The 14,733-nt window shown below is 45.6% G+C and overlaps 1 protein-coding gene and 1 long non-coding RNA gene across 9 annotated transcripts in view; one reads left to right on the top strand and one right to left on the bottom strand.

Annotated features, from left to right (window-relative positions):
• RAPGEF1 (Rap guanine nucleotide exchange factor 1) overlaps positions 1 to 14,733 on the bottom strand; it is a 108,030-nt gene that overhangs the window by 14,946 nt on the left and 78,351 nt on the right. For 4 of the 8 annotated variants that reach the window (XR_014215579.1, XM_082207798.1, XM_082207796.1 and 1 more), the window contains 4 exons: positions 7,013 to 7,303; positions 5,589 to 5,681; positions 2,432 to 2,520; positions 1,402 to 1,513 (listed from right to left, as the gene is read on the bottom strand). Coding sequence is in view for 7 of the 8 variants with exons in the window: in XM_082207798.1 (XP_082063924.1) it covers positions 1,402 to 1,513; positions 2,432 to 2,520; positions 5,589 to 5,681; positions 7,013 to 7,303 (585 nt within the window). In the remaining variant the exon portion in view is untranslated. The remainder of the gene's footprint in view (positions 1 to 1,401; positions 1,514 to 2,431; positions 2,521 to 5,588; positions 5,682 to 7,012; positions 7,304 to 14,733) is intronic. The other 4 variants (XM_082207800.1, XM_082207802.1, XM_082207799.1 and 1 more) reach the window with 3 other exon arrangements.
• Positions 7,017 to 14,427, top strand: LOC309523781. The gene is made up of 4 exons (XR_014215616.1): positions 7,017 to 7,103; positions 11,233 to 12,536; positions 13,161 to 13,284; positions 13,471 to 14,427. It is a non-coding gene; the product is annotated as an uncharacterized lncRNA (long non-coding RNA).

Raw genomic sequence — 14,733 nt, 5'->3', positions numbered from 1 at the left:
GGTGTTACTTGGAAAGCCCATGCAGACCCCACAGGGATGGAGCGATTACATTCCAACATTCTGAAGTTACTCATTCTGAAGTTACTCATCCTTGCATTAGAGCAGGTGTAGGGAGGACCTGTGACCCTACAGATGCTCACAAACTACAATCTGCATCATCCCTGGCCATTGGTCACGCTTGCTGGGGCTGTTGGGAACTGTAGTTCAGCAACAGCTGGAGGATCATAGCTTCCCCACACCTGAATTAGAGGAATGATTTTTTGAGCGGCGGGGAAAGATACCACACAGACCTGATTTTAAAGCGTTACATGTGCAAAAGACGTCAAAATGGCGCCTGGCTCTTCATAGAAAAGAACACCAGGAGGGCTGGCGGATGGCTACCAGCATCTATCAGAGAAATTATGTTCATGACACAATCCTTGAGCTATTTCTCTGGCAAGGCTCCTGGAATTCCACTTAAGATATGAGTAATGGCTTCTCCCTGCCTGCTGGCGGATCGTGGCTGGCCAGAGCACTTCTCCTGCCTCCTGCTCAAAAAACACATGCAGCATGTGCCCACAAATGATCAATCGCTGCTCTCTTCCAGACAGGACCTCTTGACAGTCTGAGAGCTTCAAAGGCCCAGCCTCATTCCCTGGAGCCCCAGGAAAGCAAGTGAGCCAGGCTGCTTGGCAGAGGACCCACTGGGGCTTTCTTTCTTTCTTTCTTTCTTTCTTTCTTTCTTTCTTTCTTTCTTTCTTTCTTTCTCTCTCTCTCTCTTTCTTTCTTTCTTTCTTTCTTTCTTTCTTTCTTTCTTTCTTTCTTTCTTTCGCCAAAGCAGCCATTTAGGGGAATAACTGGGAATCAAGGCTGCTTGTCAAGCAAGCATTGCTTGTGTGCTGGCATGCAGTTTGTGGCACCCCAAGAACTCCAGCTTTCATTTTAAAAGAAAGCAAAGTTTCTAGTTCAATGGTGGGGGTGGAGATAAAGTTTCAAAGTGTGTGTTCATAGCACCCAATGCAGAACACTTTTCTGCTTGACAATTGGCTGCCAAGGACCAATAAAATAAAAGAAAGTTTACACCAGTAGTGATGGCAGAAGCATGTTTTTGGGGGTTGGGCCTATGATGATGTTAACTCTTCACTACCCAGGCCATGAATAAAATTTTTCCAGGTCAATACAAGTTCCTTCAAAGTTTCAAAACTTGCAGCAGCCCTAAGGTCTAGTAACTTGTTTTATTGTTTTACAAGTCCCATCCAGCAGTAAGGTTCTATGTGAAACGAAAGGACACTCAGCTGTGCTGCTTGCTAACACGAAAATATTAGATCAAGGGTTCAGCTCTGACATTTGGTTTAGCATTCAATCCAATTTGATTCGGGCCTGAATATGATAGCATAAAAGCCATGTTGCTGCTGCACTAACCTCTTGCTTCAATGTCAACCTGGCCATGATTTCATTGTGGTCAGTCAAGGACAGTTCATCTACTTCCTCCTCCGGTTGGGAAGACTCTGAAGATTCTGCTGACTTCTGTTGCCTGGGTGCGGAACAAGAGATGGTTATTGCCAAGTTCCTAGCCCACAGTGTAGCTGGCGTTTCAAAGAAATGTTAACATAAGCAAGAGGTAAGTCTCTGACCAAAGGAGGTCACAATCAACATATTGATTATGGGTGGAGATAAGGCAAAGCTAACAAGTGATGGAGATGAACACACACGAGAAAAGTGTGTTGGGGGGGGGGAGAAGGTTCTAGTCTTCATGGTGTTATGAGGGGGAAGCCTGCCTTATGATGACAAGCTGACTGATACAGACTCAAAGGAGCCATGGTGGAAATGTCAAGCTTCTATACTCAAGAATATGGGACTTAAATCTAGCCCCCCGCCCCCGCCTTCCATTTCCCAGCCCTTGGTTTTGAAGTTTGGCCAAGCTGCTCTGCTGAGCCTGCCAGCCCCAGGATAAAAGTTTTTTGACACCCCTACATCCATTCCAGCAAATCGTCTGGCAGTTCCCTCTTTGTGAGAAGTGAGGTTACAGGGGACCAGGCAGAGGGCCTTCTCGGTAGTGGCACCCACCTTGTGCAATGCCCTCCTGTCAGATGTCAAGGAAATAAACAACTATCTGACTTTTAGAAGACACCTGAAGGCAGCCCTGTCAAGTGTGCAACCCAGTCAAATGAAAATAATAATAATAATGATGATAATAATAATAATAATAATAATAATAATAATAATAATAATAATTCCAACCAAGATTCCATCTCCAGTTGTGGATGGCAGATTTCAAATATATGAAGGCATGAGTTGCATCTTGAGAAAACATAGCCAGCTGGTAATAATACTTATTCTTTTGCAAAACTGCATTGTAAATTTCTTGTGGACTTTTTCCTGAGGGAGAAGATGCATAAATCCAGCAAACTGATTACCCTAAACATATAAACAGAGGCAACAGGAGCCCCACCTTTCACTCTCATCTTGGTTCTCCTTCCCTTGGGTGCTGCTCAGAGAAGCAGAGTCCTTGGCATGACAGTCTTTTATTGCTGGGGATTCCTGCCAAAGAAACAAGCTTTGCGTTATTAACACAGGACCTCTCACCAGGGGTGTCAACTCAATGTGCAGTGTCTAATTAACCCACCTGTACAAATTAAACACACCAACAGAATACGCACAACTCAGTTAGAACGGGGGTTGTATCCAACGAAGGCCCCATCTGCACTATACATTTAAAGTATTACCAAATCACTTTAAACAGTCACAGCTTCCCGCAAAGAATCCTGGGAAGTGTAGTTTGTAAAGTGTGTTGAGAGTTGCTAGGCAACCATACTGCCCTTACAGAGTTACCAATCCCAGAGTGGTTTATCTGTCAATGCCTCTTTCCAGGGAACTCTGAGAATTGAAGCTGTGTTAGGGAAATAGTGGTCTCCTAACAACTAAATAAATGACACTTTATCCTAAGCAAATGACACTTTCCACGATTTTTGGGCTGGGGAGGAGCCATGACTGGTTAAGTGGTGTGATACTGCTTTAAATGTATGAGGTGAATGTAGCTTGAGAGGGCCCACTAAAATCATTAGCTAGGATGAAGTTTAGCCCATTGATGTCAATGGGTCTACCCTCAAGTATAACATAACTGGGGAAATCAGCTCCCTGGTCACCTAACAGGGGTTGGGAGTCTGTATCCCTGCAGAGATTCTCATGACCCTCCGTCAGCATTGCCCATGTTCAGGGATGATGGGAACTGCCATTCATATTTCATCAAGATTTGGATGGCTAGAGGTTCTCTGTTCTTGACTCACACACTGTTATTGTTTCCTTTGAGTCACTGTGACATGAAATCGAATGCCAATCACCATTGGCAAGTTTTAAAATCATTGCCGACTGGGTGCCAACCCATTGGCTTTGGGCAAATATTCAACAAAGTCTGTAACAGCCATGTGTGAGCAAAATCAATGTACCTTTTAAAATTGCATCATGGAGTGGGTGGGTGGGTGTTATCTGACAGCAATGAGCGGAGTGAAGAGCTGTTGTTTCCCAGCCCAGCAGAAATCAGGGTCATGCATAAACAAATCCCTCATTTGGAGGAAGTTGAAAAAGCCTCATCACTCCCACCCTCCCCCCGCCACTTGGGAGTGCCAAGTTCCAGGCTTAATAAGCTTCCATCTCAGGGCGATGGGCCAGAACTAAGTAGCAGGAATGGGAAGATTACTTCCTACTTGGCTTGATGAGATCCTTGGCTATTATCTCGGTACTGAAAAGTCCATTAGGACATGACTGAGCCACCAGGCACAGCCTCATCCTCTCTCCTCACTTGCACCCATGAGGCTCTGCCACTGACCAGAGGTCCCCTCTCAATTAGTGGACCTGGACTACAGCTGCAGGCCACCTCTAAGCAGGAAAGCACAGGAGGAAGTAGAAAGTACAAGTCTCTGCTGCCACCAAAGGGTTACACTTTATTTCAAGTGCTGGATTAGACCCCCACAACTAGAAACACAGAGATGAGCAGTGGGGAAAGTGCAGCTCCTGATATCTCCTCTTCCATGCTTTTTGTCTAAAAGAATAGCCCTCCCTGAAGTTCCCCCTTTGCAGCTGGTTGCCCAAACATGGCAAGGAGTGGTCCTTAGGGTGACTGAGGCTCTGCCCTCCCCCCCACCTCAGCCAGGCCGCACCTGCCTTCCTTAGTGTCTGCCATCTTCTATGACCGTATCACGAACCACAAGTGTGAATCACTTTAGTGCACGGTAAGGAAGAGGAAGTTCGGACACAAAATGGAGAAGGGCATTGGCCAATCGCAGTGGGAAGGGGGTGGAGGAAGAGCTCCAAACAGCCAACCATGCCCTTGCTGGAGTACTCCATTCCGCCCCCCCTATTATTATTTAATAATATTTGACCGCTGAGAATGCGCAGGTCTTCTCTCTTTCTGCACTCCTGAACAGAGTCCCCCCAACACCCGCCACCAAATTTTTCTATACTTCTGTAAAGCTTCAAAGTCCCCCTCCCCACTCTGCCTTCCATTTGGGGATGGATAGTGACAGCTTGTTTATGGAGACGCATGCGAGCACACCCGCCCCCCACTGAGAGTTCACTTTTAGTATCCAGATAATGATGTAACAACTAAGCAACTGGACTCTTTTCTGATCAAATTATTTCACGGCCCCAGAATGTCATCAGAATGCTTAAACCAGGATGGGGGGGGGAAGGGTAGTTTGGGATCTACTGGTATATCTCTGGTTGATTTCAAGCAGATCAGAAAGGATTGTTTAGCAAAGGCAACAGCAAAATGCCATCGTCACCCCCCCATCCACCTTTATTGCTGAAATGTAGAAAGCTTACAGGTGGAACAGGGGAAGATAACCATAAGCTAGTTTGGGTGTGTGGGTGTGTGCAGAAGGGACTGTGGCCTCAGTTCAGTACTTGTATTCAAAACCAATTCCTAGACTCAGGATCTTTCAACTGTAAATGTCTGTTGCCTATGTCTGGATGTTGGGAGTTCCTAGTAAAACAGAAAAAACACCTGGGTTTAAAATGAGTGAGCTGGCTCTCCTCTATGGCTCTGAAGGCTTGAGACCTTTTTCATTTGCCTCCATTGCAGAGGATGTCACTTAGTTAAACTGTGTTAAAATACAGTTTTGGATTGATTATTTGGTTTTCCAAAAAGGTGGCCCCATTTAGCTGATTCATTCAACACCCAACTTGGGCATATCTCTGTTGAGCACAGAACAGCAGGTACAAAGCATCTTCCTTTCATATCCATGTATGAATGCAATGTTTCATCAAATATAAATAGAAGCCAATTATCATAGTGTTTTACAGCGGGGGGGAGGGGGAAGGCACCGCAAAAGCACATGGTAAGTGGCATTGGGGGGGAGGGGAGAGAACACAAAGCCTGTTTGAAAAAACGCTTCCCAAATCCCTAAGAGCCATGCGCAACACCAGCAAATAGCACTGAGCAGCCCACACACCAACAGACAGGCCTAATTGGGAGTAACCCAGGGCACCACATGGCTGGAGAAAGGCTTTGCGAGAAGCGCCACTCCCCTCTCCGACAGCAGCCCAGCCAGCATGCAGGCCCCACCAGACATATTGGCAAAAAGGTCTCCCCCAACCACAGTTTTACTTACTCCTTCAGAGTGAGGGAGTTCCCCGTTGCTCTGACTGGAGGAATACAGATTGACGTATTCACCCTCCCCTGCCTCCTCACTGGCGTTTTCACTCTACAGGAGACAGGATGGAAGAAAGTGGGTGACTGGCTTGGTGGGCGGGTGAGCTTTGTGGGCTGAGCACAGTCCATTCAGCAAAGCGAGCAGTCTGGGCTCACAGGGCTGAGACCCTCCCCCCAAAAAAACTTAAAGGTGGCAGGCGGAGAGAATTTATGGCATTCATTCAGTTTCAGGGTCTTTCCAACGGAGCAATTTCCCACCTCTTAAAAGCTGGGCCCCCCAATATATATATATATATATATTTCAGGATGCATTAATGAGTGTGCAATCAAGGCGTGAGGAGCATCGCAGCTGGAAAATGGGTCTCTTGAAAACCAAGTGACTAATCTGTGCGGAGGGCTGACACAAGCAGATGTCAGCTTTAGATGGCAGAGATGAATGTTCCTTCTGAATTATATTTGGAGGGAGACTTCACACTGTCACCTGGAAAGGTTCACTTTTAGAATGTGTAAGTGCAAGACTCTCCCCGCATTCAGGGAAGTGTCCCCCCCATTGCCATCACAGTGTTCCTACATGCATTACTGGTCTTGGTCCTTATGACTTTGGGGAAGATGCCCAGGGTTCCAATCAGCAGACTGAGCAGGACGTCCCCCCTCAAAAAAAGCACCGGTGTTACGATTACTCTAGCCTGCAGCAAGTGACCTAATGCGCAATACTGCCATCTAAAGAGGTGAGCTTCCCTAAGACCATTCTAAAATTACCTAACTGCGGCACTGATTGGGATGTACTGCTTCACTGGAAGGAGGCAAACAGAAGAACAACTCATACAGAAGTGAGGTGAGTGGGTCTTTTATGGGTAGGTGCTCTGGACCCACAGAGCCTCTCATGACATGCAGATTGGGAATGACTCCTTTCGTGCCTTAGAATATTCTATGCATCCTACCCCCTACATCAAGGTAAACGGTTTTAGTGATTAGTCTCTTGGTTTCCAAATTTGGCATGCAGCTGAATATTCATAGAGAGGGGAGCAGGGAAGACAACCTGCATGAGAAACAAAAGCCACCAGACTCTCAAAATTAAAATAATCAGGATCACTTTGGGCGGTGGCCTCTCCTGTAGGTTGTGCTCCCTGCCTTCCACCCCACCAGTCTCAATGGGCACCAACCATTGCTGCTACTAGAAGGGTGTGGCCAAAGTGCTGGTGAGCTGGCTGGCAGCTTTTGAAGATTAAGCTTGCAAGGCTGATTTCAGGCATGCCCACCTTGTTCTCTTTCCAGCCATCCAACACGAACCCCGCCCCCCCCAATCATGATCAACACAGTGCACAAGGCAACCTAAGTAGCCTACAACAGAGAGGGTGCCTCGAACGGCCAAGGAGTTCTCACCGAAGATGTCTGGAGAGAATCAGTGAAAGAGGTTTCAGAAGGAAGGCAGACAGAAGCAGTCCCACTAAAGCTGCTCTCCTGAGAGGAAGAGGTAACCCCGCCATCTGCAAGGCCGAGAGGCTGGCCGGCTGCGGCAGACCCTGCTGCCAGGTCAGAGTTCGGAGACTGGTGTGCAGGTGGGAAGCACAGAGGCAGGGAGGAGGCGGTGGAGGCAGATGAGAGAAAAGGAGGGATGGAAACTTGGCTGCGAGGCACAAAGTCTTGGGAGAAAGACCTGAACACCGATTTGTACTGCAGTGGGTGGGGAGAAGACAGCAACAGTGGTGGAGAAGTAAAAGGGCCAAGCCAATGGGGAGGGATTTGGGGAGCAGGGGGAAAGGAGAGGAAGAGAGACAGAGAAAAGAGAAAAGAAATTAGATCAACAGCAGCTCTAGGCAAAGTCACAACGTCAGCTCTAGGCAAAGCGGTCCACGGCCAAGGCGACACCATCACATCAGCCTCCTTCCTCCCTTCTCTATTCTTTTAATGTTCCTGTCATGCCAAAAAAAATGAACTGGAGGGCATAGCTGGGACTATGTGCACTAACAAATAAACGAAACATTCTGTACCACAGGAAGTGGCATTCTGCAGTCCACATACCACGATGCAAATCGAGAATATCTACATATTCCTCTCCTATTCTGCACAATCTATTCTGCTTTTTAAAAACAAAACAAAACAAAACAAAACAAAACAAAACAAAAAACAAAACAAAACAAAAGCACTATAGATTTCACAAGTCAATGAGCCAGACTTGTAAAAAACTCAAAAAAGTAACTAGTTTGCTCACTCCTTCTTGTTCTTTTTTAGTAGGTTGTGTTCTCATGATGGCTGCAGAAGAGGGGGAAGTCCTCTTCTTTTTCAGCCAGCATGAAAATTTATGATATCAACCTCTTAGCAGACTACTAATTGCTTCTTTAAATGCCTTCTATCTAGCAGACTGGTGGAGGAGAGACAGAGGTGAGAGGGAAATTTCCTTCATCTGTAGCCAGCACAAAACCAAGTGGACTAGTTGATGAGGAATGGAAAGATCTGTCATTCTTCCACCAGCCTGCTCTCTTGCCTGCATAAAATTCCCAATCATCTACGATGAACAAGAGGAGTTGTTACTGAACAGTACTTAACTACAGAGGAAGCATTTACTCTTGACCATTGATACTGTTGTCCAGTAAACCACCTGGATTCTGATGTGTCAACAGGCACTGCCCATACACTTACAAGCTTGCCATTAATTTTGCAACCACACGGGTAACTTTCAGTATAATAAGAATTTTTAAAAGAGATTTTCATGAAGCTGAACTCCCTGTATCTAAGACCAGTTTGTCTGCTTTTTCTGGACTGTCGTGGAATCACAGAATGCACAGATCTCTGGTAGTGTGCAGTATGTTTTCTTTTTTTAAAGGTGCTAGTCCATATGGCTTCAAAAATAAGCTGGAACATACAAGGACAATGCCCAGAGGAAATTCAGCATCTGCAGCTAGGGTTTGCAGTTGTTAGGCAGCAGGGCTCCAGAGTCCCGCCAAGTAAGTTTAGCCCTAAATAGCAGAGTCAGAATTTGGAAAATTGCTTTGCATGAGTTACAGAATTCATAGAAACCTGCTTTCCTTGGTACAGAAGTAACTATTTCCTTTGCACATGGCACACACAACACTTGACTGCACCCACACAAAATCCCGGGTATCGTCTTCTTTTCGACATGTGTCCATAGTGGGTGCTAAGATCTGCTTCTGGATAAGAGCCTGATGCTGGCTGGGGGCTATTCCCATATTACATAAAAACAGGATAAGCTTGGAACGGCATCTATGAAAATGTATTGATAGGCTTGCCTAAACAACAACGTTTTTAGCAGGCATCAAAAAGAGTACAACAATTCATGCCTCTGCTGTTGCCCTAAGAGGACAAACTCCCACCAGAATGGTACATTCAAAATTTTAAGGAATTGTTAAAAACAAAAGAAGGCTCTAATCCTTATTGATGCAAAGATACCAGAAGGGGGACTGCTGGGTAAGATCTAGGGGGGCTTCAGTGCCAAGCTTAGCCTCTAGCCTCTCCGGCTGAATTGCCAAACAAGCAGAAATTATGCAAACTTACTAAAAACAATGGAGAGCAGATGATATGGCATTTGCTCTATTTGTATAATTTATGAAGGTTGTGGAATTAAAAGAGCTGAGACATGTCTCTGTCAACCAGGCACTCTCCAGATGTTTTGAACTAAAACTCCCATCACCCTCAGTCAGCCCACAGGATCATCCTTCTATCTCCCTCCCTCCACAGCTCTAAAGATCAGTGCACACACACACACACTGAGAGAGAGAGAGTGTGTTAATCTTTCTTGGGTTAAGGAGTAATTGGTTTTACAATGCACACCTCAGAACAAGACCTCAAGAAAGTGTCAGGGTTTTGAAAGAAGCAAATGAGCCATGCTAGATCAGTCCCGGAGACCACTGGGTCTTCCCAACTGTGCTTCCCATTGGCAAAAAAAGGAGAGATGTGCTGACAGTGTTGTATGGTGGCTAGAGTGTCATGCTATGGCCTGAAAGGCCATTGTTCAGAACTCTGCTTGGCCATGAAGCTCATTGGGTGACCTTGGGCCCTGTCACTACCCCTCTCAGCCTAACCTACCTCATTGAGTTATTATGGGGATTCAGTGAGTGGGTGGGAGAACCACACATGCCACTTTGATCTCCTTGGAGAAAGGAAGGTGACATATGAATGCAATAAATGAATTGTTGTTGGGCTGGGCTCTTAGCACACTTGGCACAGGAGTTTCTTGAGCTGTGAAATGTCAGGTCAAAATAAAACAGTATTTGCAAAAAGAGCTAATCTGCATTTTGGTGGACACACAAACAGTGATCCAATTTCACACTTTAAAAAAAGTATTCAAACAAGTTGCCCCAGGTGTAAAATCAGCATTTGCAAGACTTCATGGGGCTACGAGTTAAAGCAGCCCCATGTCCATTGAGCACTCATCCTGATTTGCTAAGGAAATTAGGCTTCATTGGCTATTGAGTGAGTGTTCATTCCAATTCGTTTACAGGGAGGAAAGATGACACTGGGCTGCCCCACATTTTTCGGTGCATTTCCCCTTCACTTTCCTTATCACAGTCTGATCTTTTGTGGAAGGGGGTCAGCTTCCGCAAATAAAAGTACAAATCTAAGTACAACCAAAACCTGCCGGCACATGACTCACACCCCAAATCAGGAACAGTTGTAATTTATTAGCTTAAACCCCACCCTCTGCCATTGCCCCTTATGCCTGCAACTCTACCCCAAAACTTCCTACATGTTATTTTGCTCTCTCCACTTCAAATCTCTCCCTCAAAACCCAACTTTTCTTTTATTCATTCATTCAGCTAGCAAAATGTATGTACCACATAATGATAATGATGATGATAACAACAACAACAATAATGTAAAAATCTCTAAAAAGCTTTACATAACTATGGTATAATATATTCATTAAAAACTAGCAATAAAAAGTGACTATTTAAAAACCAGTAGATATAAAAGGATTACCAGAAAATAGTTAAAACCAACAGTTACACACACACACACACACACACACACGCGTACATAATAAAATTATGTGCCTAAATAGGTTGGCCTAAGCAAAAGAAGTTTTTAGCAGGAACAGGAAACAGGGAAGGCTCCTGTCTGACACCAACAGGTAGGGAGTTCCATAGAGTAGTTGCTGCAGCATGCACGAGACTGATTACTTGCAAAGGAAAAGAAAACACTGTACAGGTCTTGTAAAATAGCTAGTTCTAGCTTTATCCCCAAGTCCTCACTCCCAAATGTCTAAGTACATCTAATTGCAACTGGGCAGCCAGTGCAGTATAATGGTTGGAGTGTTGAACCAGGACCTGGGAGCCTAGAGTTCAAATCCTCACTCGGCCATGAAACTCCCTGGGCTGGTCACTGTCGCTCAGCCTAATTTACCTCACAGGGTAGTTGTGAGGATAAAACAGGGAGGGGGCAGAACCATGGGCACCATCTCTGAATGCGTTAAATAGCTGCTTTTACAGATAATCTACATAAATGTTAGGAAATAAAGAAAGAAATCTTGAGTTCCTTGGTGGAAAAAGTGCTATATGAAATGCAACCAATAAATAAATTGCTGGCAGCCACCCCTTGCTATCTTCCTTGATCCATTGTTCTTTTCCTGCCCACTGTCTGGACAGAAACCCACATGCAGCCTGCTACTACTAGAAGGCTAAAAAAAAGGTCCCACCCAAGACAGAGAAGCCGGCGGCTCACACTTTACCTCCCGACCGTCTACTGACGGAGCAGTTTTCCCCTTTCCCGAATCGAGCGCAGCCTGCCCAAGACCGTCTCCCATCTCCTGTCTTTGGGACTTGACTGGATTTTCCATGCATAAAGAATTGAGAAGAGGGTAAGCGGGGGGACAGAGGATGGGGATGGGGACAGGGGGGTAACCTGGGTGGCTGAAACTAAAGGTGTATGGAGGGGGGAAGGAGAGGCATCCTGTGCCCATAAGAGGAAGATACTGGTTTCCAGATGAGGCTCTTCTTGCCCCTCCCTGCCTGCTTTGTTCCAGATGAGCAGAGCCAGTGGGAATGTGTGCGCAGGGGATGGGCGGAGGGGTCCTCCACCATCAGCCTTTGGTGCTGCCTCAGTAACCCCGACAGCCCTAATCTCCATATTGATTCTGGGTCACAGACAGCAGTTTGGAGAGTCTCTCGTGCCTGCCTGGCCCGAAAACATTAAATCCCCAGTTAAGACTCCTGGCTCATGACATCACCCTAGCTCAGCAAATCCCATTCTGCTGGCCCAGGCTGCCTGATATCTTTGGCGTGATCAGCTCAGCCTACTGGGGAGAGATTTGTGGAAGTTGTAGGTTGGAGGGTGTCCTGTTCAGGATCTAGTTATTTCACTGCACACGCATGCTCTCTTACTCTCTGTTTTAGTGGAAAGCTCAGTAGTTAAGAGCACTGGCTCTGCATGCCAAAGGACGCAGCCTCAATCCCCAGCATCTTTTATTCAGAATCATGAAGACTATAGTCTTACATTACATTTAGATGAAGGACAGTAATTCAGTGACGAAGCACCTATTCTGCATGCAGAAGGTCCCATGTTCAATGCCCAGTGGCATCTCCAGGTATAGCTGGGAAGGTCCCCTGCCTGAAACCCTGAAAAGCTGCTGCCAGTCAGGGTAGGTAATACTGAGCTAGATGGACCAATGGTTTGACTTGGTACAAAGCAACTTATTGGGTTTCTGCTTAATCCAGCACTTGCGTGAGGGAAACCTTAGGTTCAACCCTTGATGGCAACTCAAGCTCGGTCTGGGGAAATCCCCTGCCTTAGACCCTGGAGAGCTACTGCTGTCCATCATTGTCCATTCTGTTTTAGCAGGTCCCAAGCAACCAGGAATGGAAGATAGAACTGATAATAGAACCAGCATCATCACGAAGAATAAAAGGAAACAAGTTAGAAATATCAATTAAGGACTGAAGAGCCACAAAGGGTACAATCTGGCCAGACTTAACTGTCTTTCTTTCTTTCCTTTCTAAAAAGGTTTCTAGTTCTTATGCCTGTCAACAGATACTGGAAAATATACGGGCAATGTCTGCTGAAATCTCAGTGACGGCCATCCATCCATCTACCCACCCACCCACCCACCCACCCAATAAAATGTATACAATGCTGGATTGTAAAAAAAACCCAACAACCCTCAAAGTAATTTTCCCAAAAATATGAAACAATAAAATTATCAATAAGGAAATTAACAATAATTTAAGGCTTTTGAAAAGTCAAACTAAGAATAGACTAAAAACAGATTAAAACTTGCATCAGTTTTCTAACATTTGAGTTTAAACAAAACTGTTTTTAGTGGGTGTGTGCAAATACAATTCCTAGTGGTATGGGGGTAGGTGGGAGCTTTGCTCCTTTGCCTAATGGGGTAGGCAAACTCACCTGGCAAACTCAGAACAATGCTGCCGAACAGAGCTAAATGCAGACTTGTTGCAGAATTTATGCAAATATGGTTGCAAAATTTACTGAGCATGCAGAAGCGCGCGCGCACACACACACACACACACATACACACAGAGCATTGCCTGGGTACAATTTTTTGTTTTATTTCTTGAAGGCGGCTACCGTTATGATTTCTCGAGGGACTGTCCCCGCCCCTCCTTGGAGCAGATCAGTGTGTCTGGAATCAGGCAGTGGAATCTTAACTATGCAGTCATGCTGGGACCAGTGCCAATTATGAAGCAAGTATTTAACAATATGCGTGTGTCTATATGTGCCGGAGGGCGTGGCTGAGAAGACTTTAGGTCTTTTGTCTACCTGGATATCCTCCTCACTGATCGCCGGCTGATAAACCAAAGCAAAGCAAACTTCTCCAGAAAACACTGGTGCTTCCACCCCTTAGCCCACATTTCTTTCTTTCTTTGAAGGATCCAATAGCCAGGAAGAGGGACCATCCAGTCCACAGAATTGCCACAAGCTTAACAAATCGCAGCTGAGGATTTAAACTTGGAAGCTGTCCGGCGCCTGTGGGTTCTCCCCCTCCTCTGCCTCCTGCAGGGTCAGATGGGTTAAAGCCAACAGCTGACTGTGGCCTGGAAACCCCCCCAGCAAGGGCTCCTCTGTCAAGTGAGCAATTCTCCAGTGGGAAAGCAGAACTGAGGCAATGCAGAACAGAAGCTTTGGAAGACAAGGGCTTTTAAATAATAAAGATGAAATGGTCAGCCAAAATCAGCCTAGGGTCAGAGGAAGAGATTGTGTGTTTGTTTTTGTTTTAAATAGAAAGCTAGCTGAATGAAGACCAACAGTTGTTACTTTGGGGCATGATTCATACTGCCAAAGGTTGCAGAATTATAGCTGATTGGGAGGGTCTTGGGCAATAAGCCTAGTTTGCCAAAAGATTAAAACAAATAAATGGCACTATAAGTGACAGGAAAACACACAGGAAAGTGCAGGGTGACATTTGGCTCTGACACAATGTCATCTAACTTCCCTGCAATCGAATCAGAATGAACGCTCACTAAATAGCCAATGTCGTCTAAAATTCCTGCAAACAAACCAGAACAGATCCTTAATAACCTGCTTGTCTTAATAACCAGCAGGGGACAATGCCAGAACTTAGAATGCGAGGGGGTAACTTAAGTGAGGATGTCTAAATGTGTGTCTCCAAGGAGAACAAGGTAAAGTGTTAGTCTCCCAACTCAAGAGGACTAGCTTTAAACAGTGCGGGCTAGAAGTCCGGCTCATTTACCTTGATCTACATTCATTTGCTCACACAAAGCTTACGCAGAGGCCAGACACTGCATGGTACTCACCAGCATTCATTCTGAGCTTGGGAAGGGCAGTTTTACAGCAATGAGCATCCACCCTGAATTGCCAGGGTGTTCGAGTGTGCAGTGGTACCTCGCAAGACGAATGCCTCGCAAGACGGAAAACTTGCTAGTGTGCAGTGGTACCTCGCAAGACGAAAGGGTTTTTGGTTTTTTGAGTTGCTTTGCAAGATGATTTTCCCTATGGGCTTGCTTCGCAAGATGGAAACGTCTTGCAAGTTTGTTTCCTTTTTCTTAAAACCGTTAATACAGTTGCGACTTGACTTTGAGAAGCAACTCATAGCACGCAGTGTGGTAGCCTTTTTTGAGGTTTTTGAAGACTTTGGTGATTTTTGAAGCTTTTCCAAAACTTTTCCGACACCG

The sequence above is a fragment of the Podarcis vaucheri genome (assembly GCF_965113315.1).
Source record: "Podarcis vaucheri genome assembly, chromosome: Z".
Taxonomy (NCBI): Eukaryota; Metazoa; Chordata; class Lepidosauria; order Squamata; family Lacertidae; genus Podarcis; species Podarcis vaucheri.
The sequence above is the reverse complement of the archived record's forward strand: the minus strand, read 5'-3'. Positions and strand labels throughout refer to the sequence as shown.